The sequence below is a fragment of the Phyllostomus discolor genome, chromosome 1, assembly GCF_004126475.2.
Source record: "Phyllostomus discolor isolate MPI-MPIP mPhyDis1 chromosome 1, mPhyDis1.pri.v3, whole genome shotgun sequence".
Taxonomy (NCBI): Eukaryota; Metazoa; Chordata; class Mammalia; order Chiroptera; family Phyllostomidae; genus Phyllostomus; species Phyllostomus discolor.
In genome coordinates this window covers 156,544,798-156,562,829 of record NC_040903.2, presented here as the reverse complement: position 1 = coordinate 156,562,829, position 18,032 = coordinate 156,544,798, and the positions used below count along the sequence as shown (strand labels likewise).

Here is an 18,032-nt window from a genome sequence, read left to right as displayed (position 1 = left end):
CTCTGTATGCATTAAGTATCCCACAATTAAAGTCTGATGTAGAGTGAATTTGGTCTACTAGAGAAATATGAAAATCATTAAGTATATAGGAAATAGGCCCTAAAAGAAAGAATAAAAGAACTGGACTCCTTTTTCTACAAAGTTATGATTTTTTTTGTTTACATTATTTTGTTGCTTTGACACTTCCTTAGTTTTAGTTCTTTTCCTTTATGATATTTGTAAAAATCCAGAATGGTACTTTATGAAGGTAAATTAAAACTCTTTTAAGAATTCCAACCCCAAGGATACACTAGTTGCTCAAAAGAACAGCTGCTGTTGCTGTTCATGCCTAAAGAGACCAGGGGAACACTGAGAGGGCAGATGTGATGCGTGACACACCACTGCACATGGAAAAGGGCCCTAGTCAAGTTACCAGACTCTACATTACTAGGGGTTTACCTTGTTTCCAATATATAATCTTCCAGACTGATGCAAAAATATAGTTAAGTGGTGATGGTTTTGCAAAAGGACTAAGTGAAGAGACTCTTAAAGTTATATAAACTCTTATACATTAAAATTTTTTTGATATATAAAAATTTTGTATTATCTGGGGACACATATAATATACAACAGAAACAATACAGGTATGTATCTAAAAAATCTGGTTCACTGTAGTAAACAAACCTAACAAATGAGTTCAATTACAGAAAATAACTTGAGAGACATGGATTGACCTGAAATAATATTCAGAAGGGTTTGGTAAGAATAAGGGTATGATATAACATGCTCAAGTACTAAGAGGGGCCTTGGAGTCACCTTCTTCACATTAAAGTCAAGTGTTCTGTTCTAAGTATACTTTTGATCAGATCAGATCTTTAGACCTATAAATCCAAAGGAAAGCAATGTTCGAGTTGCAACCTGAATTTCTGGTAAAAAGAAACTTTGGAAGGGTACTCAGTTAACCACTGGCCACTTTGCATTTTATTAAGACTGTCAACATCTATTACAAAGAAACAACACACTTTATTGCAAATAGGGAGTAAGGCAGCTTCCCCAGGAATCTCTGGGAGGTGATTCAGGAACACAAATTCATGCTATTATATTTGTATCTAGCACAGAAAAATATATCATACTCATATATTTTATAAATAATTGTCACTCTGGCTTCACCAACAATCTTTGGTAATAACATCTCTTGATAAGTATAGACAGAAACTCTCTTTCAAACCAGAAAGCATTCTAGCCCCATTTAAAAAGCAGACATCTGAGCCTGGCTCTGACAGTAAGAAACAGAGAGAAGAGAGGACAAAAGAGCCTGGAAACTCATAATTCCAGTTCATTCTGGGTCAGTTCCTTGATTCTATTCATGCAATGATCAACGGCATTAATGAGTAAAGGGATCCAACTGTCTTCTGCCTGTGGGGTCACATGACTCGATCTGTAAATGGAATGGAACACAGAGAAGTGAAATTTATTACACTGTCAAGGGAAAACCCATCCTCAACAGGAAGCACACAGGAAACTCTATTGAGAAAGGCAAGTTTCTCTGCAGAAACCCAGCTGCTCCGCAACTGAAGTTGAAAGCTCCATCCCCATTCCTTGAAATGGGAGCTGAGAATGGCTGGACAGGTTTATTCTCATAAATCTATTTGCGGAGAGGTCCTCATACTCACTTTGTAATTTCAAGTGCCTTCTTTATGACAGAAGCAAGTTTTGCAGACTAGAAAAAAAACAGGAAAGTTTTATTTTTATGGTAAGGGCTCACCTGATTTTGGATTCTTTTCTATTTAGCAAAACCTCTTTTAAAATATATTTCATTGATTATGCTATTACAGTTGTCCCAATTTGTCTCCCTTTGTCCCCCTCTACCCTGTATCCCTTTTGCCCCCAGCAATACCCCCCACTGTAGTTCATGCCCATGGGTGGTACATGTAAGTTCTTTGGCTTCTCCATTTACTATACTACTCTTAACCGCTCCGTTTATTTTGTGCCTACCAATTATGCTTCTTAATCCCTGCACTTTTTCCCCATTCTCCTCCTTCCCCTCCCAGCTGGTAACCTTCCAAATGTTCTCCATATCTATGATTCTGTTCCTGTTCTATTGTTTGTTAAGTTTGTTTTTTTAGATTCAGTTGTTGATCATTGTGAATTTGTTGCCATTTTAATGTTCATAGTTTTCATCTAGTTTTTTTAAAACTTCTTTTTAAAAAATAAGTCCCTTTAATATTTCATGTACTAATGGCTTCATGAAGATGAACTCCTTTAACTTTACCTTGTCTGGAAAGCACTTTATCTGCCCTTCCACTCTAAATGATAGCTTTGCTGGATAGAGTAATCTAGGCTATAGGTCCCTGCTTTTTTTTTTTTTTTTTTTAAGATTTTATTTATTTTTAGAGAGGGAAGGGCGGGAGAAAGAGAGAGAGAGAGAAACATCAATGTGCGGTTGCTAGGGGCCATGGCCTGCAACCCAGGCATGTGCCCTGACTGGGAATTGAATCTGCGACACTTTGGTTCACAGCCCGCACTCAATCCACTGAGCTACGCCAGCCAGGGCAGGTCCCTGCTTTTCATCATTTTGAATACTTCTTGCCAATAAAGTTTTTTTGTGGGGGCAGCTAATAGTCTCATGGGAAAGCCTTTGTAGGTAACTCTCTGCTTTCTCATGCTGCTTTTAAGATTCTCTCTTTATCTTTAACCTTCAGCATTTTAATTATGATGTGTCTTGGTGTGGTCCTCTTTGAGTCCAATTTGTTTGGGACTCTGGGCTTCCTGGACTTGTATGTCTATTTCCTTTGCCAGATTACGGGAGTTTTCTTTCATTATTTTTTCAAGTAAGTTTTCCATTTATTGCTCTTTCTCTTCTCCTTAAGGCATCCCTATGGTTTGGATGTTGGTACGTTTGGAGATGTCCCAGAGCTTTCTTATACTGTCCTCATTGTTTTTTGAATTCTTGTTTCTTCTTTCTGTTCTGGATGAATGCTTATTTCTTCCTTATGTTTCAAATCATTTATTTAAATCCCAGCTTCCTCCCCTTCACTGTTGGTTCCCTGTAGATTTTTCTTTATTTTACTTAATGTAACCTTAATTTCTTTCTTTATGTTGTTGCCGTACTCAGTGAATTCTTTGAGCATCCTGATCACCAGTGTTTTGAACCTTGCATATGATAGGTTAGTTTTCTCTGTTTCATTTAGTTCTTTTTCTGGGGTTTTGTTCTGTTCTTTCATTTGGGCCATATTTCGTCTTCTTGGTTTGGCAGCCTCCCTGTGTTTGCTTCTGTGTATTAGGTAGAGCTGCTTTGACTCCACCTTAGTAACATGGTGTGTTGTAGAAAAGGCATCTTTAAATTGTGTGAAGTGGAGCCTTAGGTAATCACTAGGTGGGGCAACCCACTTCACCATTTGGTGGCTCTGTGTGGGGGGAGGATTTGGAGAGAGGACAGTGCTACTACTGGCTTCTGGAGGTGTGCCCAGTACCTGCCCCATTTCCAGTCACTGTACCCACTCCGCATGTGTCACTAGTATCCTTCCAGTTGTTGCCCTGGTGCTGAATCCAGAGTGGATGGATTTGTATACATTCTAAGACCATGCAGGCCCTTTACACAGAGTATCCTGAAAATCTGGCAGTTTCTTCCACTGCCCCAACCCCCACTGGTTTTTATAGCCAGCAATTATGGAGATTTGTCTTTCTGGTACTAGAACCCTTGGCTGTGCAGTCAGGTCTGGGACTGGGATTGCTCGCTCCCAAGGTATCCTTCCTGATTTTCACCCACCACATGTGAATGAGGGACCGCCCATCCACTGCCACCTCTCCACCCTCACCTTATCTCCTCAACTCTCCACTCATCTCTATGTCTCCGCCCCTCCTACCCATTTGGATGAATATGGCTTCTTTAAATCTTTGGTTGTTGGACTTCCATACAAAGGTGAAGCATGTCTACTTCTGCCTCCATCTTGACCAGAAGTCCAACAAAATCTTATTAATATTGTTGCTATAATACTCTTCAAAGTTTTTTAATTTAAAATATTTTTAATTTAGAAAAGAGGCAAAAGGAAGAATATAACCTGAATTTATCTGAACTTCTGATAGTTTAGAGTATATGGTAGAAACAACTAATGTTTCTCTTTTTAAAAATCTGTGTAGTCCTGACTGGTGTGGCTCAGTGGATTGAGTGCCAGCCTGTGAAGCAAAGGGTCTCCAGTTCAGTCCCTGACCAGGTCACATGCCTGGGTTGCAGGCCAGGTCCCTGTTTAGGGGTGTGTGAGAGGTAACCAATGGATGTGTTCACTTCGATGTTTCTCTCCCTCTTTCTCTCTCCCTTCCCCTCTCTCTAAAGATGAATAAATAAAATCTTTTTTTAAAAAATCTAAAAAAAAAATGTATGTACTCCTGACCAGTGTGGCTCAGTTGGTTGAGCATCATCCCACAAAGCAAAAGGTTGCTAGTTCAATTCCTGGTCAGGGCAGATACCTGGGTTGGGTTGCAGGTTTGATTCCTGGTCAGGGTGCATAAGAGAGGCATCTGATCAATGCTTCTCCCTCACATATGTGTTTCTCTCCTGCTTTCTTCCTCCCTTCCCCCTCACTTATATATGTATGTATATATGTGTATATATACACACACACACACAAACACACATTTATATATAAATCAATCTACATAATTTTAAAAACACCAATAACAAGAAAATATGAGGATGTATGTATGTCACCAATGTCTAATTCATATTTTAAATTTTTGTTTGGGGCCACTGAGAAGGCATATTGCTGAAGATGTTTACTTCTTAGGAGGTCAATTTTTTAAAAGTGAATACAAATTTTAAAAGTTAATGCCCAAAAGGTTACTAAACTCCTTCAAATTGTTTATACATTATGAAGATACATTTGATGAATCTAATTTCCACTAATTTATTAAAAATTATTAGGATTGATACAATCTGATTGTAGAACATAAGCCATTTGGCAATTTTACTTTTTTTTCCCCAATAACATTAGAAATAAGAACTTGAGTTTATAAAAATAACAGAACACTCTCTAGCACAGAACCCAGGACTTGAAAGAATACAATGAAATCCGATTTTATAAAGAACTTGACTCTCCATGGTTAAATCATATAATGTGTTTATATTAGAATAGAGGTTTTCTCTGTAACATTTATTTCTGCCTGTAGTAGTAATTAGAAGCATGTGACTTCGGGATGAGAAAATCCAAAAGCACTGTAATAATGAAGACTTTCTTTTCAAAGCAGCATCTGCTAAGATCTTTGGGTTTGTCTAAATGATTACTCAAGTGGTTACAGAAGAAAGTACTACCAGAGTTCATGGCTTTTATAATTCAGCAAATATTTATCAAGCACAAATACCATCAGAACTATGTAAGAACTATGATATTACTCTTGTACTTATAACCAAGTGCAACACATATATTTCCTACAGCTTTTTCCTACAGGAAATACTAGTGATTAGTAAAATTCCACAGAATTTTACACATTCAGAATTTACTACAGAATTAGTAAAATTCTACTAATTAGTAAAATTAGTAAAATACTAGTGATTAGTAAAATTTCCTACAGGAAATACTAGTGATTAGTAAAATTCTACCAGTTAGGTCTACCAGTGTAGGTACTCACATTGATGCTCACAGTCCGATGGCACATAGGTGGATATATACTCAGAGCCAAATCGTCCACACTAAGGACAGAAAGCAAAAATAACCATTAACACAAAAAGAAACAAAGCACATTTAGGTGGCTTCCAGTACACAACTAAGGATGCAACTAGTAAGAAAACGACTATCACAGAAATGCCTATCAGTTCCTAAACTGGACAACCAATAAAGAATCAACAGATATTTACTAAACACATACATATACATCCTGTTTCACTAAGAGAAGACATGATTAATTCAGTTACAAATCTGAGGATCTAGCCCTGACCAAGGGCTAAGTTAGTTGGAGCATCTTTCCATACACCAAAGGGTCGCAGGTTCAATTCCTGGTCAGGGTAAATACCTAGGTTGTGGGTTTGATCTCCTGTTGGGGTGCATACAGGAAGAAACCGATAGATGTGTCTCTCACATCGATGTTCCCCTCCCTCTCTCTCCCTTTCCCCTCTCTAAAAATAAATAAAATCTTTTTTTTTAAAAAGCTACAAGAGACATTTTAGAGATAACTGGGGAAATGTGAATATTAGATAATATTAATTTGCTCAGTGTTAAATTTCTTAAATGTAATAAGATTAAAAAGCATTTAGAGCTGAAATGTCATTGATGTCTGCAACTTACTCTCAAATGGTTCAAGGAGAAAATGGCTCATTTATCTATAGAGAACTAAACCAATACACAAAATAATATGAATAAATGAATCTCGATGAAGGATGTATGGGTGCATTACTGCAATACTTTTCAACTTTTCTGTAGGTTTGAGGATTTTCAAAATAAAAAACTGGGGAAGAAACCCTGGGGTGACAGCATATGCTGAGATCAGAATGTTGCTGTTTGGATATTTCGAGTGAGGTTCCCACTTACCTCGGGCTGATCTCATCAGAAATGTCTACAATGTCATCCAGCTGGGCCACCTGGTCCTTCTTCCCATTCTCTGCCACTGCGACCTGGATTTTCGTCAGGCAGGCTTTGGATGCTCTCACCAGGGCAAGGCATGGGCTTATGAGCTCTTGATCTTCCTCTGACCAGTAGGAGTCCTGATTGTTTGGACACCCTAAAACATGATCCTGTTCAGAGTTCTCCTCCGCAATGTCATTCGAGAGGCCACAGTAAGGGTCACATTCTTCCACAGCCTAGGGCATATCATGATTTATGTGAATGCCAAAAAAAGTAAAGACTATTGTACTTTCAGCATCATGACTGAGTTGTTCCAAAACCTCTGCCAGTTACTTCACTCATGGTGGCAAAGTTGGATCACTGCATATACCCTCTCACTGTCCTACTCCTGCAATGGGCCAGAGAGGAGGAGTGGCACTAAATCACACACTAGCGTGGGATAGAGGTGGGAGATGGAGGGCAGGAGTGAGGGTGGAACTTATTTGGCTAATGCTCAGGACATATCTCCTTTTAAGCATTTCTCATCTACTAGTCAGAGTTGCCTTCCACTGACCAGCAAAGATGGAAGTCTTACCCGCTCCATTTCCTCATGTGCATCCTTCACTAAATCCACATTCTTCGTCAGCATTAAAAGGGCTGCAGCTTTGTTGTCTGTAAGTAAAAAATCAGAATCACTAGAATTAGAGACACCCGACAATTCTCTTAAGTCTGCAAAGGGGAATCAACAGTGTTCCCATTTGAAGGGAATGCCAAAGATCGTCAACAAGACCAGCAGTTTAATGTAAAACCCTCACACATCCTCTGGGTACTAACAGACAGGGGGCTAAAAAGCTTTCCGTCATTCACAAGAAGTAAAATGGTCACAAGTGTTTTTCTTCACGGTCCTCTTGCATGACCACAGCTTTTGGCCTAGCTATTTCTACCTCATAACTGCTTCTATGTGGCCCATAATACTGACCCTGGGACAGGACCAGGAGAACAAACCATATTTGTTGAACAAGAGACAGTCACAGCAAGAGGGGAGTTTGAATTTAGAAGTATGAGAACTAAAAAGACTGGCAGAAAGTATTAATACCTACCTTTTGATGTTGGCGATAAACTATATATATTCTGCTAAAATCTTTGTATGTTAAACTACATACATGGTACAAAACTGGCAGCTGGTACGAAAGGTCTGGCTGCTTTGGCCAGCAGAGTCAATGGCCCACTTCCCCTCTTACCCACCTCTTGGTATCCGAGGAACCTGCTGGCACACAAGCCAGACATTGTTGCAGGAAATAAGGTCATTGTTCTCAGTGCTGAGGAACGGAATCAATAAGGATATATCAATAAGCTAGTTTTCTGTCTCCTAAAGAGCTCCTTCCTGCTCTTTATTATTCTCCATTATCAATAACTTTGCTGTTGAAATGAGTTTTTCCCCTCCCTGAAATAAGGAACCCCATTAGCCAATAACCCAACTGTGGCATCACTACCTCTGGGCCGGAGTGATGGAAAGCACTTCCACAAGCTGAGCCATGCCATCCACGATGTCCAAAGTGGTGCTCCGAACCAGCTTTCTCAGGGTGATTCCTGTAGCCAAATCCAAAGACTCAGCAGTCTGGTCTTCTTTCCAGAAGTCACCATTTGCTTTCCTGAGAGAGGATGCACTACAGAACTTAAGGTAGATGTGCACCCACATGCTCTAACTGGAGTGCCCATACAAAACTCTGGTCTGACTTATATTCCCATGTCGTTTTCTTGCCCTTCCTACCTTTCCTGAGTGCTGTTCTCCATAAGAGACCTAGAACAAAACCTTTTGATGACATAATGTATTCATTCATTAAGGGCAGTGGTCCCTTGATACTTGTGCATAAAAACACTTAAAGTTTAAGCCATCTTTGAATAACCCGAAGATCCATGAGACATGTATTTATTTATCATTTTGGCATGGTTATAATCAAGGCATGGATCTATAGGCAAAACAGGAGACCATCTAATGTAGAAGGGAACTCAGAAACAGGGTGTGATATAATATGAGTGGAGTCTGGGGATAGCCTGGGCCCGGGTATGGGGCTGAGACCTAGTCAGCGTCTATGGTGGTATAGTGGTTTAGAGAGTGAGGAGTCAGTGAGAATTAAAAACTCTAGAGCCAGACAAGGCAGGGGAGATGGGCACACAGCATCTATTTCTAAAGGCTTATTTTTAGAGGTTACTTACATTATAAAGTTATCTTTGCATTTTATGAGAAAATGCTCAAACTGAGGAAAAGTTAAAGACATAACTGAGGAAAAGTTAAACTGAGGAAAAGTTAAAGACAAAAGCTATCATATTAGCAAAGATCTGCCCCATAAACTGAATGTTCCTGTGTGCACAGCAGCTTACCCTGATCCTTGGGGAGTGAGTAGTATACTGCAATAACAGCCTTGATAGCAGCATGGACTTGTTCACAGACCCTCTGGGTTTCCTGTGAGGAGGTGGACCAATTTCGGAATGAAAAAAGGAAATGGATTAGATCAAGGTGGCCCACCTTCCACTGTGGAAGACAACAGACATCTATACAGCATCACAAACACTTTCTGAAGCCCAATTATGAGTTGGACCTTGTGCTAGTCTCATCACATACCAGAGAGGAGTTAGCTGGACACCAGGTACTGGGCTGATAATTCAATAAGACATTAAGAAACAGCTGGAAAAACATATTCTTGATTTCTGCCATGAAATATTCACCCTATCTTAGGCAGGAAGTTGGCAAACTATAGCCCATGGGGAAAATCAGGTACACTGCCAGGTTTTTAAAATAGTGTTACCGGGACCCAGCCACGCCCTTTGTTTACATCTCTTCTACAGTTGTATGTGCACTGCAAGAGCAGAGATGGCCTGCAAAGCCAAAGTATTTACTCTCTGATCCTTTACAGAAAATGTTTACCAATCCTCTTAGCACATTACCCAGGTGACAGTCTCTGGTTCTCTAGCAGGACTGCAGTACTCCTACAGGTAATAATGGACTCTACAATGCTCAGTGTTGACTATTTTCCTTCTAAGCATTCACTGGCTTTCTCTTATTTTCCTTGTCCTCACTTTGCTGCTAAATTCTAAGCCAGTGCTATATAAAATGTACCCTACAGAATATCTACTTTACAGAGATATAAACTTTGTAGTACACTTAACTTTTATATCTTTTGAATTGTGTAGTGTATACATTATATTATGATTAAACATAAAAATTCAATATAAAAGGGATATGATGTAATATAACAAAAAAAGGTGGAGCTGACATCAGATCCTAATTTAAATTCTAATTCCACTGCTTATTTACCTTATTCATCTGTCAGATGGGGTGATATAGCCAAGTGCTATATCAAATAGCCAAGTGCTTTAAAAGAATTATCAGAAAGGAAATAAGCACAATGAACTTTAAATCGAACCAATACTATTTAGAAGACCAGCCTATTCCATGCTAAGTACTGCACTTGGCAATGTGGTCTTTCCAACAATCCTGTGAGATGAGAACAGCAGTCTTATTTGACAGATAAGAAGAATAATAAATCCCCTGGCTTGAGTGTAAAAGGTGGAAAGAAAATGAGAGGATTCCTAAGGAATAATGAGGCAGCACAAGGATTCCAGGAAATTAAAGCGCACCTGTGGGGATGGCAGTGGCAGTGGAAGTCGAGAGAAGACTTCGGTCAGAATCGTGGCTTCCCGTGACACTTTCACAGCTGCATCATCTGTGGGGGGTGGGAGGTGACAGGGGAGGAAGCAGGAGCCAACGTTAGAGCCAGAAGATAAGGCTGAAGCTGCGCCACAGACCTGAAAGATAGTGCCTTCCCTCCCTACTCTTACCAACTAACACATCTCAAAAACATCTCCAAAAATCAATGTTTTTATTTCAACCTCTGAGATGCCAAGGGTGGGTATGGTGAGGTACCCCCTCTGAGAGGATGTGGAGGCTGAAGGCGAGAGGGAAAGGGATCGGGTCACTGGAAGAAGAGAGGTGGGAGTACCCAACAGGAGAGGTACTCACTAAGTCTTATCCAAAATGTCTCCGGGTTGAACTCCTTGGTGGTCTCCTGGGCTTCACCGACTGCATGCGTGTAGCGCGCGCACCAGACAGTGGCAGAAGGAAGAGCAGAGGTAAGCGGGGCCACCTTCGGCCCCCACCTCCCATGCCCGGTCCCGTCCCCACCCCACCAGATCTTGGCCTCCTCCGGACCCAAAGTCCGCCCCAGGGGTTGCCCGTCCCAACAGCGTCATCTCACCCCGCACTCGGGGCAAGAGCAACCGCAGCTCCCCTGCCAAGTGCCGGAGCTGCTCCAAAGGCGGAGCCAGGGTGGGGCCTGCAGAGGCAGCTGCGCTGGCCATTTCTCACTAGATGGTCTGAGGGCCGCAGACAAAAGCCGCCACAGCAACTGCCAGTGCCGCAATGCAGTAGCAACTCCACTTCCGGGCGTCACAGGCCCGAGTTCCTTTCCGGCAACAACCCGCCCCACCCAGCCCCAGAGGCACGGACACGCCTCCTCCCGCCCAGCCACGCCCCCCCACATCCGGCCACACCTCCCCTCCCGCACCCTACTTCCGAGGCTTGAGGCCCAGCTCCAAACTTCAGGCCCAGTCGTTATGGTTTCTTATTCATCATTCATTTATTTGATTGGTTGAAAACACAACTAAGGAAGTAGAGCCCCTAACCCTGAGGGAAAAGGGGACGGAGAGTTAAGAGTGCAAGGGTAGCCAGAGTCCAGCCCAGTTCACACTGGTTCCCTGCCTCTAAGCGGCACCCTTTTCTGCTGAGTTCCAGACACTGTGCTAGGTACTTTACATGAGGTAGTCCTAAAAACACACTGGGCATCAGATACACCCATACACACCCAGTCCCTGTCCTGTGGGTCTAGATATAGGACTTTCTCTTCACAAAAGTAAATCAACCCTTTGCCTTCCTGAGGAAGGAAGGAATCATGGCATTATTGAGACTTTTCTGCAGTCCATTCTGCAGGAATCAGTAGTAGGTAATCCCCCCCAACTCCGGGGCAGCCAAGCAGCAGCAGCTTCTGAAGCTTGCTACCAATATTGGCCTTTCACCTGCTGCTGGGGCAGAGGCCTGGGCTGCCGAGGTGGATGGTGAGGCATGGCCTTCAGGAGCTCAGGTGGCTTTTTAACTGCGTTGTAAAGGTTCCAAGCTCCTTGGAGTTCAGTGTCCACACACGATAAATGAGAAGAGGTGTCAGCAGTGTCAACCAGGTCCGTAAAGGGGAGAAAAAAAAGGCCAGAGTGCCATATGTCATATGAAGAGAGTAGCAGGAATAAATCTGCCAGATGTACAGTAGTAACATAAGGAGGTGAACAGGTATAATTTTCAAATATTTTCCTTGATGGATATGAGACTTGAAGTTGTGACCAAAGCACCGCTGCAGCAAGCTCCAACACAGGTAAGTCATCAAGGGGATGTTAAAAAATGCCAGCTGGAAAGAGGAGCAGAACAGAACCATTAGCTTACTAGTAAGCCCTCAGCGGGGTCAGGACAGGTCTCACTAATGCATTAGATTATGTTACATTCTCTCTTGGGGATTAACACTCTGATTCTTTATGTTTCAATCACATTTGCTTCTAATACAACAGTTGATTTGTAGTTAGTTGTATATTTTGACCTGTATCCTTTTATTCATTTTAAAGGCAAGTATCATTTCATTTATATTGAAGCCCTCAATAATGTTTAAGGTGGAAATGAACTGAATATGTATACCTCTATATGCACACATACTATTTTGGATTAGTGGGGGAGGGAGAGAGGGACTTAGGTATCAATATTTTTTTTCTTATCTCTACTTTTATTTGAAGTGGCATGATGATTCCTGGAATGTAAATTAGAAGATTTAAGTTATAGTCCAAGTTTAGCTGCTCTATTGTTCATCCATTTATCACCCATTATGTGGGAGACACTGCTATGCTCTAGGCTTAGGACATACTGGTGAACAAGTCAGAAAAGATGCATCACAGAGCTTGTACTCTAACAGGGAGAAACCAAAAAAGAGAGATAATTACATATTTTGAAACATTCAATAAAGGAAATAACTGGGTCATCAGGGTAACTGGCAGATGAACTCTGAGGCCTGAAGCACAGGAATGAGTCAGTGGAGGGAAGTACATTCCAGGCAGAAGAATCAAATGAAAAGCCCAGAGGTGGGTGAGGTCTCGGCCTACTAAGGCCAATGGCCTAGAACATGATGAGCCAGGTAGAAACTGGGGCAGTCAGCAGGACCCAGATCATGTCACTGCTCTGCTTGAAAGGGTTTGAAGCTAAGAAGTAAGTAGGTTGATTAAGATTTTAAAAGCACCACAGTGGATACTCAGTGGCAAACTGACAGTAAGGAGGCAAATGCAGCAGTGAAAGACCAGTTAGGGGGTCTCTGCAGTAGCCCAGGCAAGAAATAATTCTGACTGAGACTAAGGTGGTGGTAATGAGATGGAGAGAAGTGGTGGATTCAAGATATAGATTGGAGGTAGAGCAAACAAAGTATTACTTGCTGATGAACTAGGTAGAACATGAGGGAAGGGGAAGACTTGAGGATACATCCTACAGAAACTGGGTGAATTGTGGAGCTATTTGTTAAAATTGAACAAACTAGAGAGGAACAAGTTTGGGGTTAGAAATTAAAGCATCCCATATACTATTGAGATGCTTGGTAGATATTTAAGAGAAGATACGAAATGGCAGTTGGTTATATAGGCACTTGAAGTACAGGGAAGAGATCTAGAAGAGAAGAGATGTAGATTTGGAAGTCATGAGCCTAGATAATAGGTAAGATGCATTATTACTGTACCATCTATTCAAAAATGAATATATAGCACCCTTCGGTAAGGCTCAGGTTTACCTGGTATAAGAGTGCTCCTGAGACACAACCTCCATTTACAACTGGACCCAGACCTACACACATATGAAATGCTGCTTTACAGAGAATGTTCTGGCCTATGGTCAGTATTTGCAGGGGTCTTCCCTGTTTATCTCTAACCCTGCTGGTCACATTTTATTACCCTGTTACGAGACTCTGAGCTCATTTTGAACAATGATTTTGGATCTCTTCGAAAACTTCAGGTCATCACCTCCAGATTTTAGTCCATTAGTCCCATTAAATGAGTAAAATAAATTGTTAAGTAAATACCTTTCAAACCTATTTATAAAGATTTACTATGAGTCAGAGTTTTGTTTGTGTGTTTGTTTGTTTTAAAGGTATCTCAGTCAAAACGTAAACCAAATGTATTAGTGTTTCCCAAAGAAGTGCACTACCAACAGAAAGCCCACACCTGGTTTTGCCCAGTGCAGCTCCCATTGGATAAATGATCCACTTTTCTTGTGTGTCCATTTTTCCTTTCCTCCTTTGGAAATATTTTCCTGCTTCATTATCATAATCAATTTTGGTTTACTCAGAAATCTATCATTTAGTCTACCATAAGTCTCTTATTTTATTTTCTTGTCAATGAAAAGCACCATGAAACAAACAACAAAAACCAAAACCTCTTTGCCTCTTATAAACCCTGCGTGACAAAAATTTATTTTAGATGTTTACAAGAGAATGGTGGAATAAAGAGCTTAGGAAGTACTCAAAAGGCAAACAAAACACCAGTTACTAAAGACCACCTGCCAGTAAATTAGAAAACATGATTTATGGTGTTTAATTTGGGATTTAAGATTTAATTCCTAAATGTTACACAATCCAAGTCAAGATTTAAAAACTTTTTTTTTTAATTTTTATTTTAATTGTTGTTCAAGTACAGTTTTCTGCCTTTTACTCCCATCCCAGCCCACCCCAAGATGTTCTTAAATTGCATTTCTGATTTCTTACCTGGAGAAGTCCAACTATAAACGTTATACTGCCTTGTAGGAAGTGCCCATCAACAAAGATCCCAAAGGAAAAGCAGCAACCTATTTTGCCTTCAGTAATTTCACCAAAGAACCATGGCCCTGAAGAGGCAGTGGAAAGGAAGGGGGATGATTAAATAACTGTGACTCTAATTACATACATCACAAGATGCAATTACAAGAATAACAAAAAAATATGAGACTAGTCATCTATACGCATTTTATTTGCATAGCTTTTCTTCTTTGCTAATCTCTATGTTGCACCGGATGTCTTAGCTAACCAACTATTTGCTCCTTTGCCGCATATTTCTCTGGATTATATAATCTGAGTGCATGCTGTACCTGGAATAGATATGTAGCTTGTAGATTCCAGAAACACACAGGAGTACATTCATAAATCTTAGGAGATTTGGTTGCAATAACCTCAATCTAATGGTTTAACATTTCCTTTAAGAAGCAAAGAGGTATTCCTCAGAAGTTAATTTTCCAAATAACTGAGGTTTACTCATTTAAGCTATAAAATTTCAACCACTTTAACCTCTCTAAAATGTACTTTTTCTCTTTATTATTAATATTAATGAATGTATTTTAACCTTTTCTTATTGATCCATAGGCATTGCTTTGTACATCAACTGCATACTCAGGGTGAACATGTACACAGTTTAACTTGCTGGTTTATTTTAATTTTTTACCTGTGATGCCAAGAATGACTTTTCTCTCCTCCCTACTCTTATTTACTGCCCCTTCTCAGTATGAGGGTGTCTGGAACCACTCGATTGTTGAGAGTGATTAAGGGACAGTCAGTCTTCCGTTCTCAAAATGCAAATAGCATCATTTGCTGGTAAGAATAGAGTTTATAGATAATTTTCCCAGATGTACCTCATATATTATATAAACTCCATTAGATAGATAGCAGTCTAAAAAAGTGTTTTCCCTTCAAGTTTCAACCTTTGAAAATGAAGCAACTTCTGCTCTCTTAAGGTTTTCTTTTATAGCCAGGAACCCAATCACTCACTTTCCTCCTAGTGTAAGATGAGTGTCCAGAACAGCTTCAACCTGTCTGCCGACAAGAAAACTGACTTTCAAAGGGGAGCTTGTTATATAGTGTGGTAAAGTGTCATATCTTTTATTTCAATACTTTTTGTTCTCTGGTGGGATTAGTAATGAGCAAAGAAAAGTCCAAAGGTGGGAAAAAAGTGTAAAACAAAGACCAAGCAACAAATAGCCTAATTAACTTTTAATCACCAATTGTATATTAGCAAAAGGCTTTAAAAAGGGACCTACAGCGCTTTCTGTTTCTATAAGTGGCTAAGTGACTTTGTAAGTATTGGGTATAACAGTTAAAAAACAGAGGAGTTCAGATATGCCTGAACTCACTGCTTGTCCCAGCTTCTCTCTTTCTTGAGTTGAGTTTCTAGGAGCCACACATTAATCAATTATTCACTGAACTACATACTAGGCATTGTGCTTTGTGCTGGGCATAGAGGTGAACAAGAGAGATAAGACATCAATGGATATTCTAGTGAGGGGAGAGATGGTGAACATAGATGATAACCATAAATTCTGATAAAGGAATGAAGGACATGTAAAGCATGACGAAATGGAGGATAAAACTTAAGGTAAGTCAGAGAAGGCTGCTTTGAGGAGATGGCAATTAAGCTGAACTACTATTAGGTTTCTACACAAATTCTGCTGTAGACTTCTCAGTACTCTTAAGTAAACTAAATGTCCTTTAAAAAAAGTTTAGTGATTTTAGAGAGAGAGGAAGGAAGAGAGAGAAAAAGAAACATCAATGTGAGAGAGACATTAAGTGGCTGCTCCCATATATGCCCTGACCGGGGATCGAACCTACAACCTTTTGATGTACAAGCTGACTCTCCAACTGAGCCGCCTGACCAGGGCCTAAATGTCCTTTAAACATGTTAAGAAAAAACTTTATTTCCCAGGACCATATGCCAGGAAATGACTTATGAAGGAATCATGTGCCATTCGTTATATTCTCAGAAGCCTAAATAACTCTATTGTCAAAATTTTCAATATATTCCTTGACAGATTTCTCTACAATCTCAGGTTTCTTAACTGACTTACCCAGCACTGTATATAGAGTCAGCAACAACACAGAATAGTAGAAGATGTTTATTTTGCTCAAGACATGAAGGGAAAATGAGGTCAAATTTAAAAATCCTGGAGGTCCTAAAGAGAATAAATTTGAAAAATCCAATGAACACATGCAAAGTTCAATTTCTTTATAACTTCTTCTAGAAGACTTCCATGGGCAATCCTATATGTCCAACAAATCTGTTGTTATATAGTAATTATACAGATAACACTACTTTAAATTCGTAAGTTGGCAGGAATCCTGATGAGTCAATTCACTTAGAATTGCAACGGGCAGGAAATTCAAAGCAATGGTGCAGTGGAGGAGCACATGCACTCACATGCATGCACACAAGTACTTAAAAAAAGATTTTATTCATTTTTATTTTTAGAGAGAGAGGGAGGGAGAGAGAAGAAGAGGGAGAGAAATATCAATGTGTGGCTGCCTCTCACTCACCCGCTACTGGGGACCTGGCCTACACCCCAGGCATGTGCCCTGACTGGGAATTGCACTGGCGACCCTTTGGTCCACAGGCTGCGCTCAATCCACTGAGCCACACCAGCCAGGGCTACTTTTTTAAATGACTGAAAACAATAGAGAAATACCTGCTAGAGGACCATACTATTTTATATTTATGTATGTTTGAAATATAATGCTCTACTCAAAGGATGATCAAGTCTTTGTTTTCTAGGGGATTTAGTATAAAAATGTATGGACTTCCCAAAGGAATATCAAAATATAACAAAGGCATGTCAAAATTTCTCCATTCTAATCTTAAGTATGAGTCTCTGGTCAAATATTCCTTTCCCATGTGATACAACTCTTACCTCCCAGCTATCCTCTTACTTCCCTCTTTGGATCCCTCTTGCTACCACTGAAAGGGATTCAAAACGCTCTCCAAATGAGCACCTCTTAAAAGAAAGTACCAAAAAGCCCAAGTGTAAGGTTTTCACACAGAGGAGTTCCATTCTTTGGCCACAGATTCTCAACCCCCACCAGCCATTTCACTCATGTAGGTGGCTGGTCATAAACCAGTCAGCAGAAGACATTGATAGAAAGCTTAGTACGCACTGAGCAATGCTAGATGTGAAAACTGTTTCAAGAACTGGTCCCAATGATAAGATAGCCTGATGTAAGTTAATTAGTATGTCTTTCTTCACAAGACAGAATATAACATTGCTCAACCTGCTGACAGTCATTTTCATACAAAGCCTGATAATGCGTGGCTTGTCCCACTCTGTGCATTACCTGCTTGCTACTCATTCCTCTCTCAACTTCTTTCTTGTTCTAGTTTTGTACTCCTCAAAGTATTAATCTACATATCCACCTATAGTAATTATTATTTATTGTAAATGAATAATTCTTTAACCTTAGAGGCAGCTATGCTTTAAACTTTAAGCAGCATATTACTCCTTTGGCTGTACACTAGAGTAAACTGGGGGAACTTTTAGAAAATATTCATGCCCAGGTCTCACCCTCCAGAGGTTCTGATTTAATTGGCCAGGGGAGAGGGGGAGTTTAGGCAGCAACCTGGGTGATTTTAAGGAATCACCTGACAGACACGTTGCTTCAG

The 18,032-nt window shown here is 40.3% G+C and overlaps 2 protein-coding genes across 8 annotated transcripts in view; both read right to left on the bottom strand.

Annotated features, from left to right (window-relative positions):
- Positions 1–933: 933 nt before the first annotated feature.
- Positions 934–11,033, bottom strand: CCNDBP1 (cyclin D1 binding protein 1). Its single transcript, XM_028507427.2, has 11 exons — positions 10,769–11,033; positions 10,534–10,593; positions 10,152–10,237; positions 8,895–8,976; positions 8,006–8,102; positions 7,758–7,831; positions 7,108–7,184; positions 6,501–6,769; positions 5,605–5,665; positions 1,653–1,699; positions 934–1,417 (listed from the first exon to the last, which is right to left on the bottom strand). Exons 1-11 carry the CDS (start codon positions 10,869–10,871, stop codon positions 1,303–1,305), a joined length of 1,071 nt encoding a protein of 356 aa, XP_028363228.1. The 5' UTR covers positions 10,872–11,033; the 3' UTR covers positions 934–1,302.
- A 94-nt stretch (positions 11,034–11,127) lies between these two features.
- TMEM62 (transmembrane protein 62) overlaps positions 11,128–18,032 on the bottom strand; it is a 36,799-nt gene continuing 29,894 nt past the window's right edge. For 5 of the 7 annotated variants that reach the window (XM_028507174.2, XM_028507172.2, XM_036032297.1 and 2 more), the window contains 3 exons: positions 16,450–16,554; positions 14,345–14,463; positions 11,128–11,965 (listed from right to left, as the gene is read on the bottom strand). In XM_028507174.2, coding sequence (XP_028362975.1) covers positions 11,639–11,965; positions 14,345–14,463; positions 16,450–16,554 — 551 coding nt within the window. In that variant the 3' untranslated portion in view covers positions 11,128–11,638. The remainder of the gene's footprint in view (positions 11,966–14,344; positions 14,464–16,449; positions 16,555–18,032) is intronic. The other 2 variants (XM_028507175.2, XM_028507173.2) reach the window with 1 other exon arrangement.